We start from the raw sequence: 25,608 nt of genomic DNA, 5'->3' as shown, positions 1-25,608 counted from the left end.
GTAGACCTGCCCTTAGTATCAAATGATTGTGGGCCTGCTGGCCCTGTAGCCAAATACTAGAGCATGGTTGTTTCAACTCTGTAGTTCCAGATCAGACCTGTGCAGAATCCCTACCTGTAACACTTGGGAGCTTTATGCAGATAATATTCCCTCGGAAATGGGGGAAGGACGCCGGGAGCTATGGTGTGACCACTCTATAGGCCGATTTAGATGGATCCTGGGGCCTGTCTAGAGCAGTCCTTCCCAACCTTTCTAATACCAGTGACCAGCTGGCTGCCTTCCTAAATTGTGTCAGGGAGATCTCAGGGACTGGCACCAGTCATGGATCAGTCGTTGAGAAACACTGGTCTAGAGGATGCTGAATATTAGGATTTGGCATTGAAAAAGAGCCATTGGCAGAGAGCTAAAGTAAGTAAATCTAGAATGTAGCAGGCAGGCAAAGCTGACAAGTTCAAAGGGGAAATTTGTTAAATAGCTGTAGTTTATTCATTTTCAAGTTGTGAGGCAGCCATTACTTATTAAAGTAAGTCTCCCTGTGTCTATATGTACATATACACACTTGCCTAACACATACTCTGTTCTGATTATGCCCCCCCAGTTACTGATCCTGGGTAATTACAGGGAGAAAACTTGGAGAGTGGTCAGTTTAGATGAGCTATTACCAGCAGGAGAGTGAGTTTGTGTGTGTATGGGGGTGGGGGGGATGTGAGAAAACCTGGATCTATGCAGGAAATAGCCCGACTTGATTATGTAAAGAGTTGTCACTTTGGATGGGCTAGCACCAGGAGGAGAGTGAATTTGTGTGGGGGGGTGGAGGGTGAGAAAACCTGGATTTGTGCTGGAAATGGCCCACCTGTTGATCATTTTAGATAAGCTATTACCAGCAGGACAGTGGGGTGGGAGGAGGTATTGTTTCATATTCTCTGTGTGTATATAAAGTCTGCTGCAGTTTCCACGGTAAACATCTGATGAAGTGAGCTGTAGCTCACGAAAGCTCATGCTCAAATAAATTGGTTAGTCTCTAAGGTGCCACAAGTACTCCTTTTCTTTTTGTGTATCCTTACTGCTTTGCTCAGCACTCCTACGTAAATTGCATCTGCTGGCTGGTGGGTTCAGACTCTAATTAGCACCTGATCCCCTTTTTAGTTAATTGTGTGGCGCAGTGCTGCTGAGGGACTCACTGGTTGCTGAGGCGCCCCTGGGAGAAGCTTTGCCGTCTGCAGGATGGAGCACAGGGAGTGACCTCCTGAGGAGATGGAACCATCGGATGGAGATTTTTTGACAGATACTCCAGCTGCAAGGGAAATAAGAATGAGTTTTCAAATGCAAGAGCCTGTGCAGTGTTTGTTAATAATAAATAATAATAATAATCTCAATTGGGCATTAATACTGCAGCCCAGCTATGACTATTTCAATGGCAATGTTGTTAACTATTCATTTCTGATCAAAGCACATAAGAAAGGAAGGACAATGCTGAAGAACTGAATGTATTTCTAAAAGAGAATTTCTAGTTGCACTCTGGAGCATATGTGCTGCATGAAAGTCAAATGCCTGTGATCTATGCAGGAGTTCAGACCAGAAGATCATAATGGCCCTTTCTCATCTTAGAGTCTATGAGTGAATCTGAACAATCTGACATGACTGGCCTCTCATTTTGGCATCCCAAGTGAGTAGAGCTTTGAATACCATCACTTCACCCTCAGAAATCTATGCCGTGGCTGAGGTCAAACTATCCATCAAATGAAGAAAAACAGCTCTATTATCCTCAGTGCTATCCCAAATGTGGGCAGTGCGTACGTATGTGAGGTAACCATCTAATGGGAAGGGATGAAAATCAGACAAATATTTTGTTTAAACTTTTCAAGGGAATATTGCATAAAAAATTAAACCGAATAAACAAAAAAATGGTAATAAAATGCTTTGAGTATTAAAAAGAAAAGACTCAGGGAGATTAAACACTGGTGTCTTTTACTGTACCAAAGCATCAGTTATTTGCAAATTCTCCCCCTTTGCTGTTGGGTGGATGTGAGACATACACGAACTATTATAACTCCACTGAAGTGGAGAAAGGACTTTCATTACTAGAGTACCTTTCATCCCAAACTATTTCAAAGAACCACTTCACCCATCACTGAAATGCAGCCACTGCTGGAGTGAAACACAGCAGTTGTTTAACACCACAAGAGTTTAGGGAAAGAAATGAAGGCGAACACTGTGCCTGACTGAAACAGCAGGTGATGGGGATTTAAACAGGCATAGGTATTTACCTGTTTGTTATTACTAGAAACAATAGGGTGGCAACAGAGTCCAGCTGACATGGGACAACATTTAAAAAGAAACTGAAATTTTACCTGGAGGGGGAGGTCTCTGGGGTGGCTGAGGCGGGCGAGGCCTGTCAGGAACAGACAGAGATCTGCTTGGAGACCGATGGCGAAGCCCCACACCTAATTCCAGCTCCTGCTTTAATTCAGCTAGGTCAGCATCATCTAGGGGGAAATTTCAGGGAAAAAACAAACAAGAGAGTTTTGCATTTGAGAATTACGGCAGAGATGGATCAAGACTGGAGTGTCAGGAGACAGGCACCTGTGATTTGAAAACAAGAGCTGGTTAACTGAGGCTTTGTCTACACTGCACTTTCGTCGGTAAAACTTCTGGCGTGTCAGGGATACCCTGCAGCTTCTGGCTGCCCCAGGCGGCAGCGGGACCCTGCAGCTCCCAGCTGCCTGCAGGCTAAAGTCATGGAGGTCTTCAGAAGTCATGGATTCCATGACCTCCGTGATAAAATTGTAGCGTTAAGCATGGTTAACTGCTAAGGCAACCTGGCAGTTGCTGAGATAACTATACCATGTTACCTCAGTATCTGCAGTATTCCTTAGGGAATCCCAATACTAAGGAGAGGGAACACTGTAGATACTGAGATTAACATTGTACAATAATTTTAAGCAACTGGCAAGTTTTTCAAAGCAACATTGTTTAAGTCAGAGGGTGCCCGAACCTCAAAATTGCCAAAAATAAGTAAAATCAGAGCACAGAGGGGTAAAGCAAACTCTTAGTCTTGGTCGTAATAGGAACTCGTTTGAAGTAATTCACTGGCAAGTTTCCGGAGAGTTCAGATTCCACTGCCACCAATGCCTATGGTTTTAAAGCCTGAATTAAAGTCCATCGAAGTCAATGGGAGTCTTTCAATTGACTTCACGGACGAGGCCTCACTGACAAGAACATAAAGTAAGGACAACTCTGCATTGTGTGCGCTGGTGCTATGTGATGCGAGATAGATAAGGAGAATTACTGCTATTTCCTATGATTTATAATACATACACACTTAGGCACAACTACCCTACCCTGAACAGAACAGCGTTAAGGCAGGGTTACGCTTAATTACGTGTTTATTTTTTGTATGGCAGTAGCATTCAGAAGCTCCAGTCATGGATCCTAGGCCCCTCTGCACAAGGCACTCTTATGAACCAGAATAAAAATCTGGTCCCTGTCCTGCAAAACTTACAATCTACGTATAAGCCAAGAGAGAACATGTGAACACAACAAACAGCCAAGAGATGCAAAAGGAAACAAGCTTTAAGGCCTTCCTTTAAAGAAGCCATGTAACTTACCTTTATATGGATGTGGCTTTCCTCCAGTAAGCAGTGGAGATTTGCTTGAAGTTACTGTGGGTGCAACCGTAAAATATTCAGGACCCTCAGGTAAGCCTTCTGTCATCTCTGCTACCGGGTGCTGAGGCAGCATGTCATCCAAATAATCATCCTCATCATCATCTAGTATATCACCTGAAACAAAATATTTGAAAATGCAGACAGACATTGTCAGAAAACACGTTCTCTTCTCGCTCCCATTTTCTATACAGGTTATTTTGTTAGGCAACATTTTTGTTGATTCCATGTGTTTTAGGATTGCTTTTTTGATCAGGCGTTCTCAAACTTTTTTTGCTGGAACCCCTTTGAAAATATTTCAGGCTGTGATGACCCCCCACCCCCCAAAAAAGTGATAGCAAATTATGGTACATACTCATAGGTGCATACTCATGGCGTCGCTACCCTTATATCTGCACCGTTGCTGGCGCTGTCTTCAGAGCTGGGTGGCTGGAGAGCGGCAGCTGCTGGCCAGGTGCCCAGCTCTGAAGGCAGCGCTGCTGTCAACAGCAGCAGAGAAGTAAGGATGGCATGGTATGGTACTGCCACCCTTACTTCCGTGCTGCTGCTAATGATGGCGCTGCCTTCAGAACTAGGTGGCCAGAGAGCAGTGGCTGCTGTATCCCCCACAACTCCTCTTTCCCCCAGCGACATTGTTGTGATCTCACGACCCCCCTACAATAGCCTTGCAACTCCCTTTTGGGTTGGGACCCCCAGTTTGAGAAACACTGATATAGATAATTTTAATGTATTATGACTGTGATAGTGTATTTTTTTAGTACTGAGCAGGTACGGATAGTTGATAGTCAATGGGGCTCTGCATGAGAACTGGGGTCTACCTGAGTAGTTCACAGTGCCAGATCAGGGCTCTGTTCACAAACCGGTTTCTAAGAATTGTTTTATTACAAACTAAGATAGTGATCACATGCAGATATCTACCCTCTCCCCACAGTGAACAACGCAAATCCTCATAGTTCAGCCTAGAGTTGTGCTACTAACCTTCTGATTCATAGTCCAGACTTGAAAAATCAAAGTTTTCCTCCAGCAGACAGGAGTTTGCGGTGGGTGACATGGGTGCAATGCTCTCCCGTTTTCGAGCAATTTCCTCCTGAAAGCCCTTCAGCCAATCCTTAGTCTTAGGCCGGATATTCACTGCTCTGCCTTTGACCTAGAGTCATGAAAGAATTGTTTTCCCTTTGTTAAGAAAATGAGAATAGTGCCCCAATAGGCTAGTAAATGCAGATGTTCCATCTGACAAATGCTTCAGAAATCTAGATGGCATCAGGTTCATTTCAGAAGTTCAGTGATAAGGAAATACTCTTCCTAGTACCATCACGGGGAAAAAAAACCCCAGAATTAATCCTTTGGATGTAACAATACTCCAGGTATTGACTGAACAACTCTGCTGCTCTTATTGGGCTTGTTTATGTTGTGGCTTCCTTTCTTCAAAGTTTTCATACTGAAATTAGCCTTGTAGTTCTTGGTTACTCAATTCTGCACTCAACAATCATTTGCTATTGGAGAGAAATGGTAAAATATCACAGCAATTATGCTGTATAATTTTTAAAATGATAATCATAATAATTAGGGGTGGTATTTTCAAAAGTGCCTTAGTGACTTAAGAGCATATGGGATATGTACTCGTAAATCACTTAGGCCAGTGGCTCTCAACCTTTCCAGACTACTGTACCCCTTTCAGGAGTCTGATTTGTCTTGCGTACCCTAAGTTTCACCTCACTTAAAACTACTTGTTAACAAAATCAGACATAGAAATACAAGTGTCACAGCACACTGTGACTGAAAAATTGCTTACGTTCCCATTTTTGCCATATAATTCAATTGGAATGTAAATATTGTACTTATATTTTAGTGTATAATACACAGAGCAGTACGTGTACCCTTGGTTGAGAATCACTGACTTAGGCATTTTGAAAAATCACACCAGCGCTCTAGCAGCCTGATATCTAACCATAAAGCAGGCCCCAAATTGCCTCCCCAAACGAACAAACATGACTGTTGATCCATGTGAGAAACATACCTTAAAGCAGAGTAGAACCTTAGCTGCTGATACATTTTGCATTACTGCACATGTTGGCACCATTACGCATGTTCCAGTTCCAGAGCTCTGTTTAGAAGCTCCTGAAGAAGCAATACCTGCCTTCCTTATATGGCCAGGCCTTAGAAGTGATCATTGTGGGTATTCAGCTTCTTTGAAAAATCAGGCCATAGATTCAGGTGCCTAGATATGGACTTAGGTATCTAACCTAAGCTACCCATTTTTGAAAAGTTTGGTGTGCATTCACTAAAATAAACCAGAGATGGTTTTACCTTGCTACCATCCATATCCAGAACACTGAGAGCTGACCTGCTGTCTGCAAATGTTACCATCATCTGACCTCGATTGATCCTAGTAAGAACAGAGAGATGAGACAACTGTACAGTTTGCTGTCCACAAGGAAATAGTAGGACTAAATGGTGACTATAGTAATTGTGCAATTTTTCATTTAGCTCTTTCAATAACACAATTACTAACAAGTGTTTTTGAGACAGGTGGGACCAAGCATCCCAGCACTGACTCTCCCTCACCACCCATCCTCCCTCATGTGGCCCCACCAGAGTGGACGCTACTGGGGTTGTCCTCAAAGCAACAGTTCATCCCTCTGAATAAAGGTTAAGAAAATGTTGCACACCTTCCTGCATCCACAGTATTTTCCCCATCCCCGTGTAACATACCTCTCCCCTTCCATGTACCCGCTTCATCTGCTCTGTGTGAACTCTGCACGAAAGCTGCCTCTCAGAGGGCACACAACCTCCTCAAAGGCTACTACTCTGTCCTACAGCAAGCTGCAAAGGGGTGTGAAAAAAGCAAAGCACATTTCCTTCATGCTCCTCTCAGCAGCCACGGAATGCTCCAAACCTTCATAAACCATGCGGTGGTGGGGTCCTAGGGCTGCTCCTGAACCCATATCCCCTACTTAGTAGTATGCAGGGCTAGATAGAGAGAGCCAAGCTGACAGTATTTAGCAAAACAATCTCCTGAAATAAGTAGGTCAAATGCCTCGTAATTGATTTGTTGGTCTTGCTGTCAAGTCACAACTACTGCCACAAAGAAGTTAGATTCCAGGAGGAAGCAGCAGGCATAGCAGCATTTTGTGGCCAGGCACGACTTCAGATGTATGCCCCAGCGGAACAGTCTAACATCACTCCCATTTCAGTGGCACACTCGGTTCTGCTAGCCCTTTTCCCACTTTGGACAGGTACTTTTGATGCTGTTGTTTTCTTCCACTCATGGTAATGTAAATCAGATAATGCCAAGCTGTGCTTGTTTTCTTCAACACAGAAGTACCATAGCTACCAGGAGGCCCAAAATAACTCAGCTGGAAGGAAACAAAACTCCTCCAACAGGGCTTAGAACGAAACACCCTCCCTTGCACTCAGTAGGTCCAGGAATGACAAAAGAGCCTGAGCCCCCAAGGATAGGCTAGAGGCTCTTAAATCCAAAAGAGGTGGAGTCACTCAGGAGAGCCAAATGGGTGTGAAAGATTGCCAAGGAAGGCAGACTCTCTCAGTCACAGGAATGGGAGGCACAAATTAGAAGTACTGCAAATTGAGGCAACACCCAATGCATGAGGATAAAAGGGCTGAGCCTGAGCAAGGTGAAGAGCTGGCCCCAGGAGGCACACTCAGGGCGAAGCCTCTGACCTGGAGCACTGCATACCCTTCTCCCCCACATAGCCAAGGAACCTGTTAGGATATTTCTTTAGTCGGATAGAGAGAAATAAAACATAAGTGCTAATAATTTCTAATCATTAATGCAATCCGAATGCAATATGTTACAGTCTAAAACGGTTATTCGTATTCCATACAGTTAATGCATTTTAATTAGGATTTTTTAAAAAATAGATTGCACGTGTCAAGAAATCAACATTTACCTGACAAGAACAATGGTGCCATAATTCTCAAATATTTGCATAAGCTCAGTCCGCAAGTCCTCGGGAAATTCGTTTTTCTCTTCAGGGGTTGGTGACTGGAGATTTACCATTACGGTGGCATCCAATGGTCCCTGGAAGGATGACACTTCCTGGAAAACGCTTTCGCGGGCAGCCACGTTAACTTCCTGGACTTCCACTTCTACAATAGCTAACACGGGCCTAGATTTTATACACACACACACAAACATTGCTTTCATGTTATCTAAAATCACCCTCAAATAATAGGACATGCAAAAGATTGGTTGTCTGAAAGCAAGCATCTATTTTTAGATGTATTTCTGAAGCACCTTTCATCCCGGGATCTCACAGCACTTTGCAGATATTTTAATTAAGCCTAACAATACCCCTTTGAAGTAAATAACTGTAATACCCATTTTACACATAGGGTATGTCTACACGGCAGCTGGGAACATGTGTCCCTGCTCAGGTAGACAGACGTGTTAGCTCTGCTAGAGCTAGTATGCTAAAAAATAGTAGTGTAGCTGGGGTAGCAGCTTGGGCTAACTACCCAAATACATACCGATGGGGTCTGGCCGGGTTTATACTCAGATGGCTAGCCCGAGCTGCCACCTGTGCTAACCCCAGCTATGTTGCAATTTTTCATGTATTAGCTTGAGCAGAGCTAGTGCATGCCTATCTACCCAAGCTGGGAAGCACGCTCCCAGTGGCAGCGTAGACATCCCCAGAGAGAGAGAGAGAGAGAGAAGTTGAGTAGTGGGCCCAAGGCCACATAATGAGTAAGCAGCACAGCGGGCAACAGAACCCCAGAGTCCGGACTCCTAATTTATTACTCTGTCTACTCCCTCATATAGGGTCTCACAGATTTACCACCACTACATTTAGTGAAAGATAGTGGTGATAATATACTGTAGTAGCAAACATAATAATAATACGAATATAATACTTGGCACTTCCATAGGACCTTCCATCCCAAGATCTCAGAGTGCTTTACTTATATTAATAAATTGTTTCCCAACACCTCTATGAAACAGGGAAGTGTTATTTCCCAAGAGGCATAGTGAGGTTAAGTGGTTTGCCCGAATTCACACAGGGTGCCCAAGATAAAGCAGTTTTTCTTCTTGACTTCTAGTTCTTTTGCCCAGGACAAACAGTGAGAGGACAATGTACCCTTAAGTGTGCAACATGTTTGTGTAGCACAGACAATGATTTTCTAAATAGAGTGAATTTGTGTGGGGGGGTGGAGGGTGAGAAAACCTGGATTTGTGCTGGAAATGGCCCACCTGTTGATCATTTTAGATAAGCTATTACCAGCAGGACAGTGGGGTGGGAGGAGGTATTGTTTCATATTCTCTGTGTGTATATAAAGTCTGCTGCAGTTTCCACGGTAAACATCTGATGAAGTGAGCTGTAGCTCACGAAAGCTCATGCTCAAATAAATTGGTTAGTCTCTAAGGTGCCACAAGTACTCCTTTTCTCTTATGTGTTAACTCTCTGTGTGTGTCAGATCTACATAAATAGGGGCACGCTGTCCAAAGGGCTGAGGCTCGGCCTCTGTAGATGCAATCTGCACCCTTAGGATTGTACTTGCAGATGCATTGAAGGCACTCATTGGACACTTGCATATCTAAGCTCTTGTCATTGCTACCCGCTATCTGCACTACAGCTGGTTCTGTAATACGCACTACCAGACTGAACAAAAAGACTGAAGGTTGAGATGAAGGGGAGACAGAAATTAAAACAACCCTCTATAGGAAGTGTTAACTATTTCTGAAAACACTGTTGTTGCTTAGTACGTTGCTGGATGTTAGAAGAGATACACTGGAGTTTCTTTTTATAGCACATCCTGGAAAACCCAACCTACTGAGTGTAACTAACAGGTGTTGTTGAAACATGGTTACTGCAGTGGTGGTTGCTGTAACTGGGAGCCAAGGTAAAAGAAGCCTTGCTTCAAATGTTGCATTTTATAATGATTGTGGCAATTACACTGTTAGCTGCAGGAGCCAGTAGTGTCAGTGCGAATGGGCTAGTGCCTTGACATAGAGAAATGGTTTGTTTGTGAGAAGCATGTTCTTTCATTGCTGGAGAAAGGTGAAACAGCCCTCCAGAGTAACAATGCTGTGAAAAGCACTTTTGTGATTCACTGAACTCTACTGTGAGAAACAAAACAGCATTTCCATAGAGCACCCCAGGATAATTACAGAAGCTATTTTGAAAACAGACAAGCTTTTGAGATACCTTGATCAAAGCACTCATAGCATTCATTTTCAGAACAAGTGAAACAATAACAGTGAGCAAAGAAAGTTAATCTGTATAATTTTTCTTTAGGGAGAAGATCTATAATCAACGTGGCTGTCTCAGCTTTTGATTTTGTTCTCTTCCCCTTTCTCCGTAAGTGGGGAGGCTTAATGTGTTTGCATCTCAGAGAAGCTCATTAACATTCACACACCCCAGCTCTACACACACAGTTTATGCCGCTAAGGCAACACATCTCAGCTGCCTTCATTCTAGCAGAAGACTGGGTGGTGCCTGTCAATGCTGCACCTTTAATTGGTTTGAGCTGTCAGAAATGAATGAGGAGAGGCATCAAATCATCCAGCCCTTGCCTCTGCATCTTGTCCAGCCCTTGCTGATATCATAGTACAGAGGAAAATTAATACAAGGCCCACGGGCATTGCCACCCTTTGGTTTAGAACCATGATGGGGTTAAATGTCAAAGTGCTGAACAGAGAATAAGCATGTAGCGTCCATTAACAATCATTCTTGGCCCTTCCATTGAATATATACTTCAGTGAGCCTCAATGTAATCAGAGAAAGATAATCTAAGCTAGGACATTACCTGTGATCAGATGCCTGCAGCTCCGCTCTTCCATAATACATCAGGGCACCAGGAGTCCAAGTGTGTTTGACTTTTGTTTCAGCACTCAGATCACTATCTAGGAGATTGATCTCTCCAGCTATACAGCACAAAAGAGCATTAAAGTTCATAGACTTGTAATAATAATTTAAACTATTTTAACTATTTGCATTTCACAGAACTGTGGTTTTCACCAAAACACACTGTTCCTGAAGCACTCCATCTAAAGGATGGCTTATATCCCTCTAGACCTTGAATTTCCTAATAGAAAACAAAATGTAAAAAGAAGTGCAATCGATAGCACAGATCATTAGAACAAGACAAAATGCAAACCAATAACTTTTCAGAGACCTATATAATTTAGCATCACACACCGTCACATTAAAGTATAGCATTTTTCTCCAGCCTGAAAACATCTATATTTTGAAATAACCACATGCAGTTAAGAGACCAGACAGAGGAAATCCTGTATGGCTCTAGCTTCTCTGCTTTCCACATAGTTTTTCTGGGTGACAGGAAGTGTTCAAATCTGGGATAAGAGTGTAGTATAGATTGTTGCTTCCTTACCAGCTAGTGCCACTCTGGACTCTCCCTTTATGCTAGGGGAGGCCCTGTGCTGCACTCAAAAACATGAAGAAATGGAGGGAAGCATTGCTAGGCCTGGGGAGAAGGGTTATTTCTCATCTCCAGAGCTCACGATGAGTTACTGTGGGACATGATCACTTCTCCTGGCTGCCTCATACTAGCTATACATCTCTTCCCTTTGATCTAGGAATTGAATTGTAAACAACCTGCAAGGAATGTCTCCCCACCTCTGCAAACAGCTCTCTGGCCCCAGTATCCTCCACTGTCTAGAACAGAAATGGAAGTTGGACTATTCGGCAGATCAGCAGTAGAGAGAGAGAGAGAAAGAGAGGAAGCTTTGCCACCAAATCAGAAGGGGTAGTGGAGTTTATAGGTGGAGAATGGAACCAGAAGGATTGGGTGGGGCTCAAAGGCAGAAAATGGGGAGGGGGAGAAGATGGATCTCCTAGCTGTGTTACCACTTGGGCTAGCTCTGGAAGGTCTGTAAGTACAGGAGAAAGAGGTTTCATTTATTTGCTACTTTCTTCTGATATATGGTGGGCTCTTGCAGCCCTGCTAGATCATCCCATCTACAATGTCTGCTCAGCCAGCTGAAGTCCTCTCTGGGGCCACTTGAAAGAAGAATTGAGAGAGAAAGGGAAATTTATTGAATAGCTGGGGATATTTTTTTTAGCTGAAAAGATGCAATGGAATTACTGGATAGTCTGCAACAATCATAAAGCAGTTGGGAAATATGAGGAGAGTTATTCAACTTCTGCATGCATTTAGAACAATGGCAGACCTGCTACAAACATGAAAAAATGACAAAAGTTGTAGAAACGTGAAAAAAATGGAAAGGGTGAGAGGTAGATTCTTAAGGGAGGATTTTTAGGCTAACTGTGGTCTACAAGGTGGAAGGGGAAAAAAAATTGGGTCAATTATTGAGCAGCCAGAAGTGGAGAGAGGGTGCCTCTGCTAACTGTGAGAAGTGTAGGGAGGAGATACCAGCACTTTTATCCTCCCATCCAAGTGTTATTTTCTTCTTGGTTATTCAGCTGGGATATTTCGATTATCTACAGCAACACAAACCCCTCTATTCCTGTGTGTAGGACCCTATTGGCTTAGAAGAACTGCAGCCCTACCAATATTTGAGCTTATTTCTCACACAAACTGAAGTTCACCTATTGTTATCCCCTGCATCTCATCCCTTCTACGGTTTTATTGCTTTGTAAGCTCATGCCTCTATTTACTGGTCATGATCCTCTTTTTACTACACCATCAGATTTTAAAATCAATATGAGATTATTTATGTTACATTGACATCCTCTCTGGAAACCCTCACTTTCCTTCATGGTATTTATACTGAGGCAGTCCACGGGATGACCCTTGTATCTTAAGAGGTAAAGTCACATTTGTATGCATGGATCAGATAATTTCTTATGTAACTCTTCACTTTGCATGCGTAAGTGCAGTTTTTACACACACTAATGGATGACATGCAGATTCAGAGGCTGGTATGGAAATATGGCTCTGGCGGCAAAAAGTTTGGTTTTTTTTAAAAACTGTCCTAGTATTTTATAGCTTTTAACTTACAGATAAAGTAATGCACTGCACTTCCGTAGCACTTTCCATTCAACGATCTCAAAGCATTTTACAAGTATGAATTAATAAAACCTCACAACGTTCAGTATTATCATTCCCTAATAACATCTGAGGAAACCAAGGCACAAGGCTCAGATCCTTATTGAAATCAGTAACAACAGGAGCAGGAGTAGGCTGTAGCTAAGTGACTTGATCAGGTTTCAAATGTGACTTCTATGTTCATGAAAGCAGTCCCACTGAAACCAAAGGGAGTACCACCATGAGTAAGGTAATCACAGTTTCACCCAGACTAAAGGCCAGATCCAGGTATAGAACCTAGAATCCCAGACTGTCCACCTTCTTCTCTAACCACTAGACCAAATTCCATCCCTTGGATCCAGTGAGATCTGACTGCCAGGCATCATTATTTAAAATGAGAAATGCAAAAATGAGAAAGACCCTACGCACCTGTTTTATCAAATGAAAGCTTCTTTCTCCACCAAAGCACTCGGTCAGTCCAAGCAGGGGTTCTGCACTTATCGCTTGTATCATAAGCCTCTGAGCCAACGTCATATTTATATGTTGGTCCAAAATGAATAGTGCCTTCATGAAAGTCTTTAAAAATCTATTAAAATAAATATCATTTCTTCAATCAGCTAATTCCTGCTTATGAAGGTTTCATAGTCACATATTCACTTTTATTAATATAATCACACTTTGATTTTTTTTTAAATGAACATACCCATAGAAACGCATTTCTGAAAATGCCCTCATTTTCATTCTTACTTAAAGGCAATTAGTTTGGATCAAAATATGGGTGTTCTGGAAAATGGCTATTTTAAATTTTGAGCAAATGGGATAAATCCCCTTACTTTTCCACTGGATTTCTGCTGCTGTAGTTGATCAAATTCCAGGAGTCTTTTCCAGTCTTGTCGTTTAAGAAAATAAAAGACTTCTTCATATGTCAGATCAATGCGATAGTTAAAATCACCACACCAGAACACATAGTCATGTGAGAACACATTCCTCCCCTGGTTAGAAGATACAGAATTTAAGACATAGTTTAAAATGATACATTTTAATCAACTGAGTTTTAAAACTCAGTCTCCCTCGAATACTATATTTTGGACTTGTTTACGAGGTTTTAATTGCTAAATCCAGTGCAGACTAAAAAAGTGGTCTCTACATTTCTTTCTGCATCCCACAGTTATTTAGTCACAATTTTACATCCATAATTTAGATATCTTAATTCTGGCACAGTCAAGGACTTATATGCCTGCATGATCTAAACTGCAGCCACAAAATGCTCTTGCTATTGTATGCACCCGCAAAAACAGAGGCTTCAGTCAAGACCAGGATGAAAATTTGCCCCTACAACTGCATAGCACATTTCTGTAAATGTAAAGTAATAATATTATTAACAGAGATTCACTCCAATATTTAAGCTTCATGTGTTATGCTACAGATAACTGCACTTTCAAAAAATAAGCTCTAAACCTCTGAACACAGGGATTCATAAAGGAAACACTTCAGACCTGTATCTCTAGCATCACTAGAGGGCACTGTTAATATATATTACACACACACAAAGTATACACCAATATAGTAAACTTACAGGATATAAAATAGTTAATGAGCTATTGGAAGTAAGGACTGCTATACGCATGATTTTATGGCCATTTAGAATGAATATTCTATGCAGGTCTTCAATACTGGGACTATTATTTCTAACATAAATGGAAACTGATTAATATGCTATATGTGTCAAGCCTGTAAACCCAGGAAACAACAGGGAGTTAAATTTTATGCTCTTCAACCTAAATGCCATTCTTTGCTGACTAAACAAAATAAATGAACACATCATAAACTGGTCCTTTCGTTCCCTGGCTTACAGGCTCTCTGGAGAAGTCTGAAAGAAATGGCAGCTGTGGAAATCTAACGCGGCCAACACCATTAAGGCAAGCACAGGAACAAAGCCACAAAAACCCTACAGGGCCACTTGCTGGCCTTAAACAGAGACAACTGAGAGGTGATCAACAGAATACCATCCAAAAGATATCATATCTGATATAAATACAGAGGAAAGGGATCTCAGAATGTCTGTGTGCGCCACATTCTGATAAAGATAAAAATTAATTGTGCTTGTTGGTCTTGGGAAATGGGACTCTAGGGGAAGTGTAGGGAGGAAGGATGAAGAAAAGCAGGAGGCATGTAGGCTGTGTGCAGGAGACTGAGAAGTTGTGGCATGTCACAATCAAAGAGAAGGAGCAGCTGGAGTATGACACACTCTGGGTATGCTCTGACAGAAAATGGTCTTTTTAGGGACTCTTGCTAACTAATTCAAATTAGAGCAGCCCCAGGGTGAACTAAACTGTTCTGGGTCTGAGCAGAGAACCAGGGAGCCATTACTGTCTGTGTGATGCCACCACACCTGGCTCTTAAAGCGTAATCTTGGCAAACTGGTCCACAATGCATAAAGTTTTCAATCTGTGAATCAGGTGGGTGTGATAGTGAGTGATGAAGCATTATGATGGTGGGAAACTGGTTATATCCCTTCATTGTTCACGTTCAGGCATTCTAACATCTGGCTTATTTAAAGGTGTAGAATTTTTGTAAAGAAAGTATTGTTTGTTTTTGGGTTAGCTGGTCCCCATGGAAATATGCTTTCAACCTTACTTTCTTTTTTATTAAGTTCTTTTGTGTGAATACTCTATGACTTTGAATTGCCTCCCGTGCTGACCTGCCAGGTACTATAGATTGCTATTGACTCTCACAATTAAAAATTTAAGGATATAATTTTCACTCCCATTCACAACATTTCTGTCTGAGACATCCTAAATACTTACCATTGGGAAGCTGAGTTTCTGTGTAATCTCTTTATAATCTTCATTCCTCTCTTTCACTTGAGACTGACCAGCTGTCAAGTGACTGCATATGAAGCAAAAACTGGTACTGTGGAACTGGAAACGGATGCCTACTGCACCTTTATTCCCAGCTTTCCCTCCCATCCCGGTTTTCACTATGTCTATTGCTACATCCCTGGACCAAAAAAAAAAAAAAAAAAAAAAGGTGGGGGTTGGGGGGAGAAACAAAAAAATCAATCAGTCATTACTGGAAAGTGGAAAGGAAAACCCCATCTTATTTAGAATGATGCTTTTATTTTCCCTCCAGTTATTAAATACATGAATGAGCAGAGATTCATGTTGTTCAATGGATCTCTTAGGGTCTTTTGCTGCAACATTACTATTGGCGGTATAGATGTTCTAATGTTTCAGATTACCAGTTAAAAAACAACAATACAGTAATAAAACAATCAAGTGAAATAACTTTGTCCTTGGGCCACCCCTCTTGGCATCCTTTCCAAACTATTCAGCATTCTTTGCATGAAAACATTTCTGTACCTTTTGTAACTTATATGAGGTTTACTTTTGATGTTTGTCTTTATCAAAAAAATTCCTTTGAAGTAGTGACAATAATTAAGGGTCACTTTTTACTCCCTTTTATTTTCCATTCTGCTGACATGAATCTGCTGACAGCTGGTTATCTACTGAAGTGGCATTTCCATACCATGAAATGCAACTTTTGTAGTGGAGAGCGGGCCACATCTCTGGTGTATCAATGCTAATATAAAAGCATACAGATTATAAAATCTGTATTTATCAAACTAGTTGATTGTTAGAAACAAATACTCAGACCTTGAGCACTGAAATGGCATCAGTTTTGATAACAAATTGCCTGTTGCATCCATATTATTAATTACATGGTATTTCAATTACATCTTAGCAATTAACATATCATTGTTTTACATTATATTACAACTTGGCAAAACAAACCACCTGTTAGCAGAGTAATTACTCCCAGATAGCCAGTCTATTTTGAGAATAATGCACGCCTGTCTTTTCAGATAAGCAAATAGTGAGATCATAATTGTAATTGCCCCAGTCCTGTGTGAATCCTTCCTATTGAGAAAATTTCCAGTTACTTTGTACATAAAATCATGAGCACTGGATTAGAATATTTGTGTCCATTGATGCAGGGCAATATCTGGAGGGGACAAACGTTAAGTCTTTGTTGACTTTTGGTTACACACATTCTTGGAGGTTCTAGAGGTGTTGGGGCAATTTCATACCACAACCCGTGCTTTGCTTCTCTTTCCTGGCTGGTGAAGGCCAGTGGGGAAATACTAGGTCCTGGGTTGGCTGATGGGGAACATCAACACCTTCTCTGAGAGAGTTTTGACCATTTTAAGGAATCATGTGTTCTGTCTCTGCTCTAAGAAGCCATCCATTGATGTGCCAACCTATACAACTATTAACTGGAATCTAATCCTCCATTCTTGGTTAAGGTTATAGGAAAGGTTGTGGTGAGACAGCCTCATAGTATCCTGAGCCTCTGAGTTCCTTGACCCATTCATTGTGATATATACTTCAATCACACCCCATTTTATTAATCTCCTCTTTACACTAGTCTAACCTTTTAATCTCCCTTAGCATAGAAATCTTTCTCTGCCTCTGATGATTTTTGTTGTCCTTTTCTGGATTTTTCTTTTTTCTTTTTAAACTACAAAATCACGTGGCTAGGATTGGCTGTGTCCATGTATACTGTAGCAGCTCATTAATATTAAATAATGAAACTCAGCCACTTATTAAAATCAAAACCTTTCAGGACTTTCAATGGCCCACTGCTGTATATCTGAGTGCTAACAGGTTGACAGTTGCAATAGAACCAATCTGTAGAAAGAAAAGGAGTACTTGTGGCACCTTAGAGACTAACCAATTTATTTGAGCATGAGCTTTCGTGAGATACAGCTCACTTCATCGGATGTATACCGTGGAAACTGCAGAAGACATTATATACACACAGAGAATATGAAACAATACCTCCTCCCGCCCCACTGTCCTGCTGGTAATAGCTTATCTAAAGTGATCATCAAATTGGGCCATTTCCAGCACAAATCCAGGTTCTCACTCTCCTGCTGGTAATAGCCCATCCAAAGTGACCACTCTCTTCACAATGTGTATGATAATCAAGGTGGGCCATTTCCTGTGCAAATCCAGGTTCTCTCACCCCCTGGAGAGTGAGTTTGGGGGGGGGGGTAAGAAAACCTGGATTTGTGCTAGAAATGGCCCAACTTGATGATCACTTTAGATAAGCTATTACCAGCAGGAGAGTGAGTTTGTGTGTGTATGGGGGTGGGGGGGGGGGGGGTGAGAAAACCTGGATTTGTGCTGGAAATGGCCCACCTTGATTATCATGCACATTGTAGGAAGAGTGGTCACTTTGGATAAGCTATTACCAGCAGGAGAGTGAGTTTGTGTGTGTGTGGTTTTTGGAGGGGGGTGAGGGAGTGAGAGAACCTGGATTTGTGCAGGAAATGGCCAACCTTGATTATCATACACATTGTGAAGAGAGTGGTCACTTTGGATGGGCTATTACCAGCAGGAGAGTGAGTTTGTGGGGGGGGGGGGGGGGGGTGAGAAAACCTGGATTTGTGCTGGAAATGGCCCAACTTGATGATCACTTTAGATAAGCTCTTACCAGCAGGACAGTGGGGCGGGAGGAGGTATTGTTTTATGGTCTCTGTGTGTATATAATGTCTTCTGCAGTTTCCACGGTATGCATCCGATGAAGTGAGCTGTAGCTCACGAAAGCTCATGCTCAAATAAATTGGTTAGTCTCTAAGGTGCCACAAGTACTCCTTTTCTTTTTGCGAATACAGACTAACACGGCTGTTACTCTGAAACCAATCTGTAGAGTAATTCTGCTATTGATCCCTTTTTATTCAAGCTGGAGTACTCAAATTTCACCTAGTAAAAGTTATTCTCCTTCTTTGGACTACTTTTATCAGACAGGTTAGTTAAAAAAAAATAAAAAATAAATAAAATAAATTCAGGAATTTAGTCTTTTCCCTTTAGAACGCAGAAGGCTGCAGTAAGGGAACACTAGTGTTACCTGGATTCCATTAGTCTGACTGCAGAGCTAGGTACGACATGAAGACTGCATGGACCTTCATGGTGGATATTTGACTAGTGAAAGAGAAAGTAAGATAGCCCAGCAGGGTTTGAAACTCTCGAAGGTTTTAGTGACCCAGCAGTGCATTTGGTATGGGGTGGATGATATTGTTCTAGTCTTCTCTGGGAGATGCCAGTGGGTAGTTCTGGCCAATTACTCCGCTCCCACCTGCATATCCGTAGGCATGCTTCATTCCACTGCACAGGCACTTTCATGCAGGCTCTGTTCTGTTATCCACCCTACCCAATGTGTATGTGAGTCTGTTGAGATAGACAGGGAGCCGGTTTGGGTTCCCCTGTCATCACTACTGTACACAGAGGTCACACAACTCTGTCTCTGTCAATTTAGGCCCAGATGCTGTAGTCTATTTGGTTCCACAGCGCTTGGTTGAAATGGAGACTTAATGACAGTAAGCTCGCTGAAGCTAAATCTAGAGAAGAAAGGAGTCCTGGTGGCAGAAGCAGCATAAATATACGGTAGGAGAGTTTTCTCATCTTATGACCAACAAGATTATCCACTCTCTAGCCCAAGAGTTTTTGGATTTTAGTGTACTTGGAGCCCTGATTGCTCCTGGATCTCAGATGTCATCAGTGGCCAAAAGCATATTTTTTCCCAGGTGAATCTGCCTTTTATCTCAGATCTGGACCTTGTAACTCCAGGTTGTATTACTACAGCGCTCTCTCCATGAGACTACCCCTGAAGAACACTCCAAAGCTGCAGCTGGTGCAGAGTACCACTAGCTACCTGTTTGGCAGTGTTGGCCACAGGGAGAATATTATGATAGTTCTGCAATGGCGAGGTTGGCTTTCTACTTACTTTAGGGTGCAAGTCAAGGTGTTGGTAGGGATCTACATATGGCTTAGTTCCTGGGTGCCTCAGAGACTGCTCCTCTCCCTTTGTGCTACTACAACAATTGGGGAAGGTGCTCTTAATGGTTACTGTAGTTAAAAATCTGAGGTGAAATCTTGGCCCAACTAAAGTCAATGGAAGTTTTGCCATGGTCTTCAATGGGGCCAGGATTTCATCCTGGGGACTGGCGGCAGGACAGTCTATCTAAGGATCTTATACAATCCCCATTACCACAGCACCTGAACGTCACACAATCTTTAATGCATTTGTCCTCACAGCGCCTCCGTGAGGTAGGCCAGTACTACTATTCCCATTCTACAGAAGGGCAACTGAGTCACAGAGAGAAAGTGACTTGCCCAAGGTGACACAGGAAGCTTGTGGCAAAGTAGAGACTTGAACCCACGCTCCCTTCCTCTATCAAAGGAATGATCTTCTCAGAGGAGAGATCTTGACTCTAGGATTTGCTTCCCCTGTTGGTTCTAGGAACTGCATTAGGCCTATATCTTTTCTCCAGCTTTTGTCTGTGTTGGGGATGGGTGCAGGGAAGCTTAGCGGGGAGATATTTATAAAGGTGCCCTCGACAATTAGATGGCTCGCTCCAAGTGAAAGTCAAAGGGAGCAAGTTGCCTGACTCCAATTTGTGCTTTTGAAAATATCTCCTCCTTGGTCTATTTTTGATGGGAGTCTTCTCCTTTTGCCCAGTTTGGCATCAGTACAGCTTACGTTGTAAAATACTGTACAGATGTCCTAACTTGCTCGTTTCTATTGATTTTATTTCAAATAAAGAAATAAAGTAAAATTATTACTTCTCATGTCTGAAGAATTTGTTAGCCAATGAAATTCTGTTTTTAACAGGAATTTTTATCTCTATCCCTAGCCCAACCTCACGTTTACAATTGTACGGGTTAATGAGCTTACACGAAATGAAGAACACATTTCTGCAGCAGGAATTCTCAGCAAAAACCAGGCCTTCACCTCAGGGCTAGATTGAAGAACTTTGGGGCCCTGTGAACTATGGCATTTAGGTGTCCCCCACCTTTCCTTCTCCTATAGGTTAGGAAGCCTTGGGATGAGGGTCAGGTACTGCCCCAGAGGGTGGGACAATCTGTGTGTGTGTGGGGGGGGGGGGGGGCGGTCAGGTTCTGCCCTGAGGGAGTGAGAGGCCCTGGAGGGGCTGTTAGAGAGTGAACTCACCCTGCACTCAGCTAGCAGCAGTTCCTGTCCCACAGGGCTGGCCCGGCTCCCCACTCCATCCCACTAGTTCTTGCCACAGCATGCTGGCAGAGCCCTCCCTCCAACTCCTTCCTGGCCCATGATTTCTGTGTGTGTGTGTGTAGTTGGTACCCCTGGAGTCAGGCCCCCCACTGAAATGGCGGCACTGGTTCAACTGCACTGTGTGCACATTGATTAATCCAGGCCTGCTTTCCCTGCTCCCAACTCCAGGCCACAGGAAACCATTTGTGAAAACATGACACCCTCGTACCTAATGAAGGGGACGTGATAAGGTCGTACAAAGATGAAGAGACAAACGCCAACAAGCTGTGCCGATGTCAGCAGAATGTACCGGTGAGTCCTGGAAACCGCTTTCTGAAGCTGCTCCCCCCACATCTTCCTATTAGTTGTACTGGAACAAAAACAAACGCTGAATGAATTGAACAGAAACGAAATAATAAAAATCATGTTGAAGCTTCTTTCTTTGCAATGTCTCTTTCCCCTGCTCTTGCAACACGAGGCAGAGGGCAGTAAGGTGAGAGCTAAATGGACTTTAACTGCTTAGGAGGTGACCGGCTACATGTGCTCAATATTGAATGCACTGCTACTCTCAAGTGATGGTTGGGCAGCCATGGTCTGCATAGATTTGACCTTGTAGACCTCCTTATTTTTCTTGTCCTAAAGATCCACTGATACATGCAGATGAATACTGACCCACCAACCATGCTACATACTACTGTAGCTTTGCTATTCCTAAAGATGATATCTCAATGTTAAGCTAGAAGAATCAGCAGTGAAACGCTACATTCCTTGGTTGTTTTTGCCCCTTTCCCCTTGAGTCCTCCTCCAGCCTGTCAAGGAACAAATTTTTTCACATGCACGGACAAGAAAAGTTCATTCCTTACCTCTACTTCCTACCCTAGCAGTACCTTTATGAATACACATACATAAATACTTAAGCACAGAGAGATATTGCTCACATTGTAAAATTCCACACATACATTTCAGTTGTGTGTAGAGACTTTGACAGTTTAACATTTCAGCATCAGACAAGGATACTGAGAGCACAGTGCTAAAGTAGGGCCCTGCATTGGCTTAGAAAGCTCAATGATATGCATTGTATAAAAATGAGAGAGTGCACATTTGGGCTGGTAACCTTGGCATTTGTTAATGACAAACACATTCCCACACAGAGTGACCATATGCAGGTGAATGTACAAAGCACAGCTCTGTTTTCACCTACCTGGTATTTACAATATTCCCTGCATTTAATTCCACCATCTCTTCAAATCCCACAGCAAACATGTCAGCAGGACAGCTCTCATCGTCTGCGTATAGAGGAACAAAAGTCATTCAAGACTTACCACTTTATTTGTTGTTTCGTTTAATCATTTGCATACTTGACAGAAATTAGAAAAAGAGACGTCCTATAGTTAATTTTGTGCATCCTCTGCCAAATTATATAATTATAGCTCTTTTAATCTATCTTTAGAAAGCATCCCTTGCAGTTCCTTTTATCATTTTTCTGCTTGTCTCCTTCTGGTTGTCTGCATCTTTCTGGTAGGAAGGAGCCCAGAACAAAGCACTTTATTCTAGGTGTGGCCTCAGCAATGTTGTTTAGAGGGAGATCCTCTCTTCCCAGATTTAAGATATGATGCCACTGTGTACAAAACCCAAAAGTCACAATGGTTTGCCCCATCCCATCCAGTCACATTGAAATCTCATACCCAGTATGCGGTCCAATATCTCAACGTCTGTTTTTGACACAGATAATTTATCTAGCTGCAACTATTGTCCACTACCAGCATGTTTCTTCCTCCCCACCCATGCCCCCAAGTAAGATTTTCCACTACTTTGAGGAAGTCTTGGAGGTTCCTTGCTAACTTTCTTCCCTGTCTTCTTCAACAACATACACCACGGATTGTAGCCGCTTACCAATGAAGAAATGTGTCTTGACAACAGTGCTCCTTAGACCAACTGGTACAGGAGTTGGGGGAGGTGTCACTGATGGGCAACCCACCTAGGTGTGAGCATGCTCCTTGGAGAGGACTCAGACAATCAGACACTGATCTCTCATGGGGCGGCACAAAACTACATCTACATCTGCTTGTTCACCAGGTTTGCCTTACATCTAAAGGGTTTTCATTATTATTCACCAGACAACAAGAACTTCACTCAGCCCTTAGGGCTATACAGAAGAATATTGTAGGAGCCTAAATCAGGTTTGCTCACAAATTAAGAATAAGAAAAGCAGAAAAGTGCACATGCAAAAATAGTAACTGCATATTTTACATGCATAATTTTGACACCCATTTTCCTACTTCCTGGGCCTTCTGAGACTACAGTAGTATGGGCTCAAGAGAAGTAATGCTCACGTGAGACAGCCAGGGATACATGGAATTTATTTGTGTGCTACGCACAGGAATATCTCAGCAATGCCTGCAAAGGATTATGTATTACTCTGTAACAGGGAAAGTGAAGGACAAGCAGTAATTTTAGAACCACTTCATTTCTGAAGGACAGAACACTATCTTTGCTGTTTTCTTTAGTAAAATCTGTAAGTCAGTTACAATCACAAGCCCTGTTTTGTAAACTGGAAAGTCAGCAGCCAGTTCAAACAAGCCACAAACACAACAGTTTGACACACTACTAAAAAAAATGACCCTGCTTTGTAATGATGTAATGTAATAAAATGTTACCCTTACTGTATACAATTCCTTTTGTCTGAGGGTCTCGGAGTGCTTTATAAACACTAAAGGATTAAGTGTAACATTTTCAGAGGTGCCTAAAGGCCAGACTTTTAAAGATATTTAGGTGTCAAAAGATGCAGATAGATGCCTAGTGGAATTTCTAAAGGCACCTAGGCACCTAACTCCCAATGAGATTGAAACACAAGGGGAGGAATGGAGGAGCATGAATAAAAACTGATATTTAGGGACAGATTTTGTGCTGTCTGGTGAGAGATTCAGTGCAGAAGGCCACCTCAGGGTGAGGTGATTTTACGCCACCTTCACACACTCTGGATTCTGGGATGCTGTAAGGGCCAAAACACTCGTCAGCATCAGTTAGTGCAGCCCTGAGGGTTTCTCTAACTTATAGCAGCCTTCCCAGCCCCACCTATGGACTGCTACACCAAGGCTTGTGAAGGGGTGCAGTATAAGGCCAAGTGGGAGCAGAATCAGCCACTTAGAATTCCCCACCAGATGATATATGAATGGCCAAATATGGGACCTAAACTACTTGGCAGTTCCATTCGACACTAACAAATAATAGATTCATAGTTTCATAGATGCTAAGGTCAGAAGGGACCATTATGATCATCTAGTCTGACCTCCTGCACAACGCAGGCCACAGAATCTCACCCACCCACTCCTGCGAAAAACCTCTCACCTATGTCTGAGCTACTGAAGTCCTCAAATTGTGGTTTAAAGACTTCAAGGAGCAGAGAATCCTCCAGCAAGTGACCCGTGCCCCATGCTACAGAGGAAGGTGAAAAATCTCCAGGGCCTCTTCCAATCTGCCCTGGAGGAAAATTCCTTCCCGACCCCAAATATGGCGATCAGCTAAACCCTGAGCATACGGGCAAGATTCACCAGCCAGATACTACAGAAAATTCTTTCCTGGGTAACTCAGATCCCACCCCATCTAACATCCCATCACAGGCCATTGGGCCTATTTACCATGAATATTTAAAGATCAATTAATTACCAAAATCATGTTATCCCATCATATCATCTCCTCCATAAACTTATCGAGTTTAATCTTAAAGCCAGATAGATCTTTTGCCCCCACTGCTTCCCTTGGAAGGCTATTCCAAAACTTCACTCCTCTGATGGTTAGAAACCTTCGTCTAATTTCAAGTCTAAACTTTCCAATGACCAGTTTATATCCATTTGTTCTTGTGTCCACATTGATACTAAGCTTAAATAATTCCTCTCCCTCTCCGGTATTTATTCCTCTGATATATTTATAGAGAGCAATCATATCTCCCCTCAACCTTCTTTTATAGTTAGGCTAAACAAGCCAAGCTCCTTGAGTCTCCTTTCATAAGACAAGTTTTCCAATCCTCGGATCATCCTAGTAGCCCTTCTCTGTACCTGTTCCAGTTTGAATTCATCCTTCTTAAACATGGGATACCAGAACTGCACACACTATTCCAGATGAGGTCTCACCAGTGCCTTGTATAACGGTACTAAAACCTCCTTATCTCTACTGGAAATACCTCTCCTGATGCATCCCAAGACCGCATTAGCTTTTTTCACGGCCATATCACATTGGCAGCTCATAGTCATCCTATGATCAACCAATACTCCAAGGTCCTTCTCCTTTACTTCTAATTGATGCGTCCCCATCTTATAACTAAAATTCTTGTTATTAATCCCTAAATGCATAACCTTACACTTCTCACTATTAAATTTCATCCTATTACTATTACTCCAGTTTACAAGGTCATCCAGATCCTCCTGTATGATATCCCAGTCCTTCTCTAAATTGGCAATAACTCCCAGCTTTGTATCATCCGCAAACTTTATTAGCACACTCCCACTTTTTGTGCCGAGATCAGTAATAAAAAGATTAAATAAGATTGGTCCCAAAACTGATCCTTGAGGAACTCCACTGGTAACCTCCCTCCAGCAGGACAGTTCACCTTTCAGTAGGTCCCGTTGTAGTCTCCCCTTTAACCAATTCCTTATCCTCCTTTCAATTTTCCTATTGATCCCCATCTTTTCCAATTTAACTAATAATTCCCCATGTGGCACGGTATCAAACGCCTTACTGAAATCTAGGTAAATTAGATCCACTGAGTTTCCTTTGTCTAAAAAATCTGTTACTTTCTCAAAGAAGGAGATCAGGTTGGTTTGGCACGATCGACCTTTTGTAAAACCATGTTGTATTTTGTCCCATTTACCATTGACTTCAATGTCCTTAACTACTTTCT

The 25,608-nt window shown here is 42.3% G+C and overlaps 1 protein-coding gene across 4 annotated transcripts in view; it reads right to left on the bottom strand.

The window, feature by feature from the left end:
• Positions 1-25,608, bottom strand: part of SYNJ2 (synaptojanin 2) — an 86,813-nt gene that overhangs the window by 9,126 nt on the left and 52,079 nt on the right. For all 4 annotated transcript variants that reach the window (XM_048844126.2, XM_075126833.1, XM_075126834.1 and 1 more), the window contains 12 exons: positions 21,913-21,997; positions 20,941-21,081; positions 15,443-15,635; positions 13,469-13,627; positions 13,065-13,221; positions 10,434-10,551; positions 7,577-7,795; positions 5,973-6,051; positions 4,644-4,812; positions 3,609-3,782; positions 2,352-2,486; positions 1,182-1,294 (listed from right to left, as the gene is read on the bottom strand). In XM_048844126.2, coding sequence (XP_048700083.1) covers positions 1,182-1,294; positions 2,352-2,486; positions 3,609-3,782; positions 4,644-4,812; positions 5,973-6,051; positions 7,577-7,795; positions 10,434-10,551; positions 13,065-13,221; positions 13,469-13,627; positions 15,443-15,635; positions 20,941-21,081; positions 21,913-21,997 — 1,742 coding nt within the window. The remainder of the gene's footprint in view (positions 1-1,181; positions 1,295-2,351; positions 2,487-3,608; positions 3,783-4,643; positions 4,813-5,972; positions 6,052-7,576; positions 7,796-10,433; positions 10,552-13,064; positions 13,222-13,468; positions 13,628-15,442; positions 15,636-20,940; positions 21,082-21,912; positions 21,998-25,608) is intronic.

This window comes from Caretta caretta, chromosome 3, assembly GCF_965140235.1.
Source record: "Caretta caretta isolate rCarCar2 chromosome 3, rCarCar1.hap1, whole genome shotgun sequence".
Classification (NCBI taxonomy): domain Eukaryota; kingdom Metazoa; phylum Chordata; order Testudines; family Cheloniidae; genus Caretta; species Caretta caretta.
Note: the sequence above shows the minus strand (reverse complement) of the source record. Positions and strands in the feature narration are given on the sequence as shown.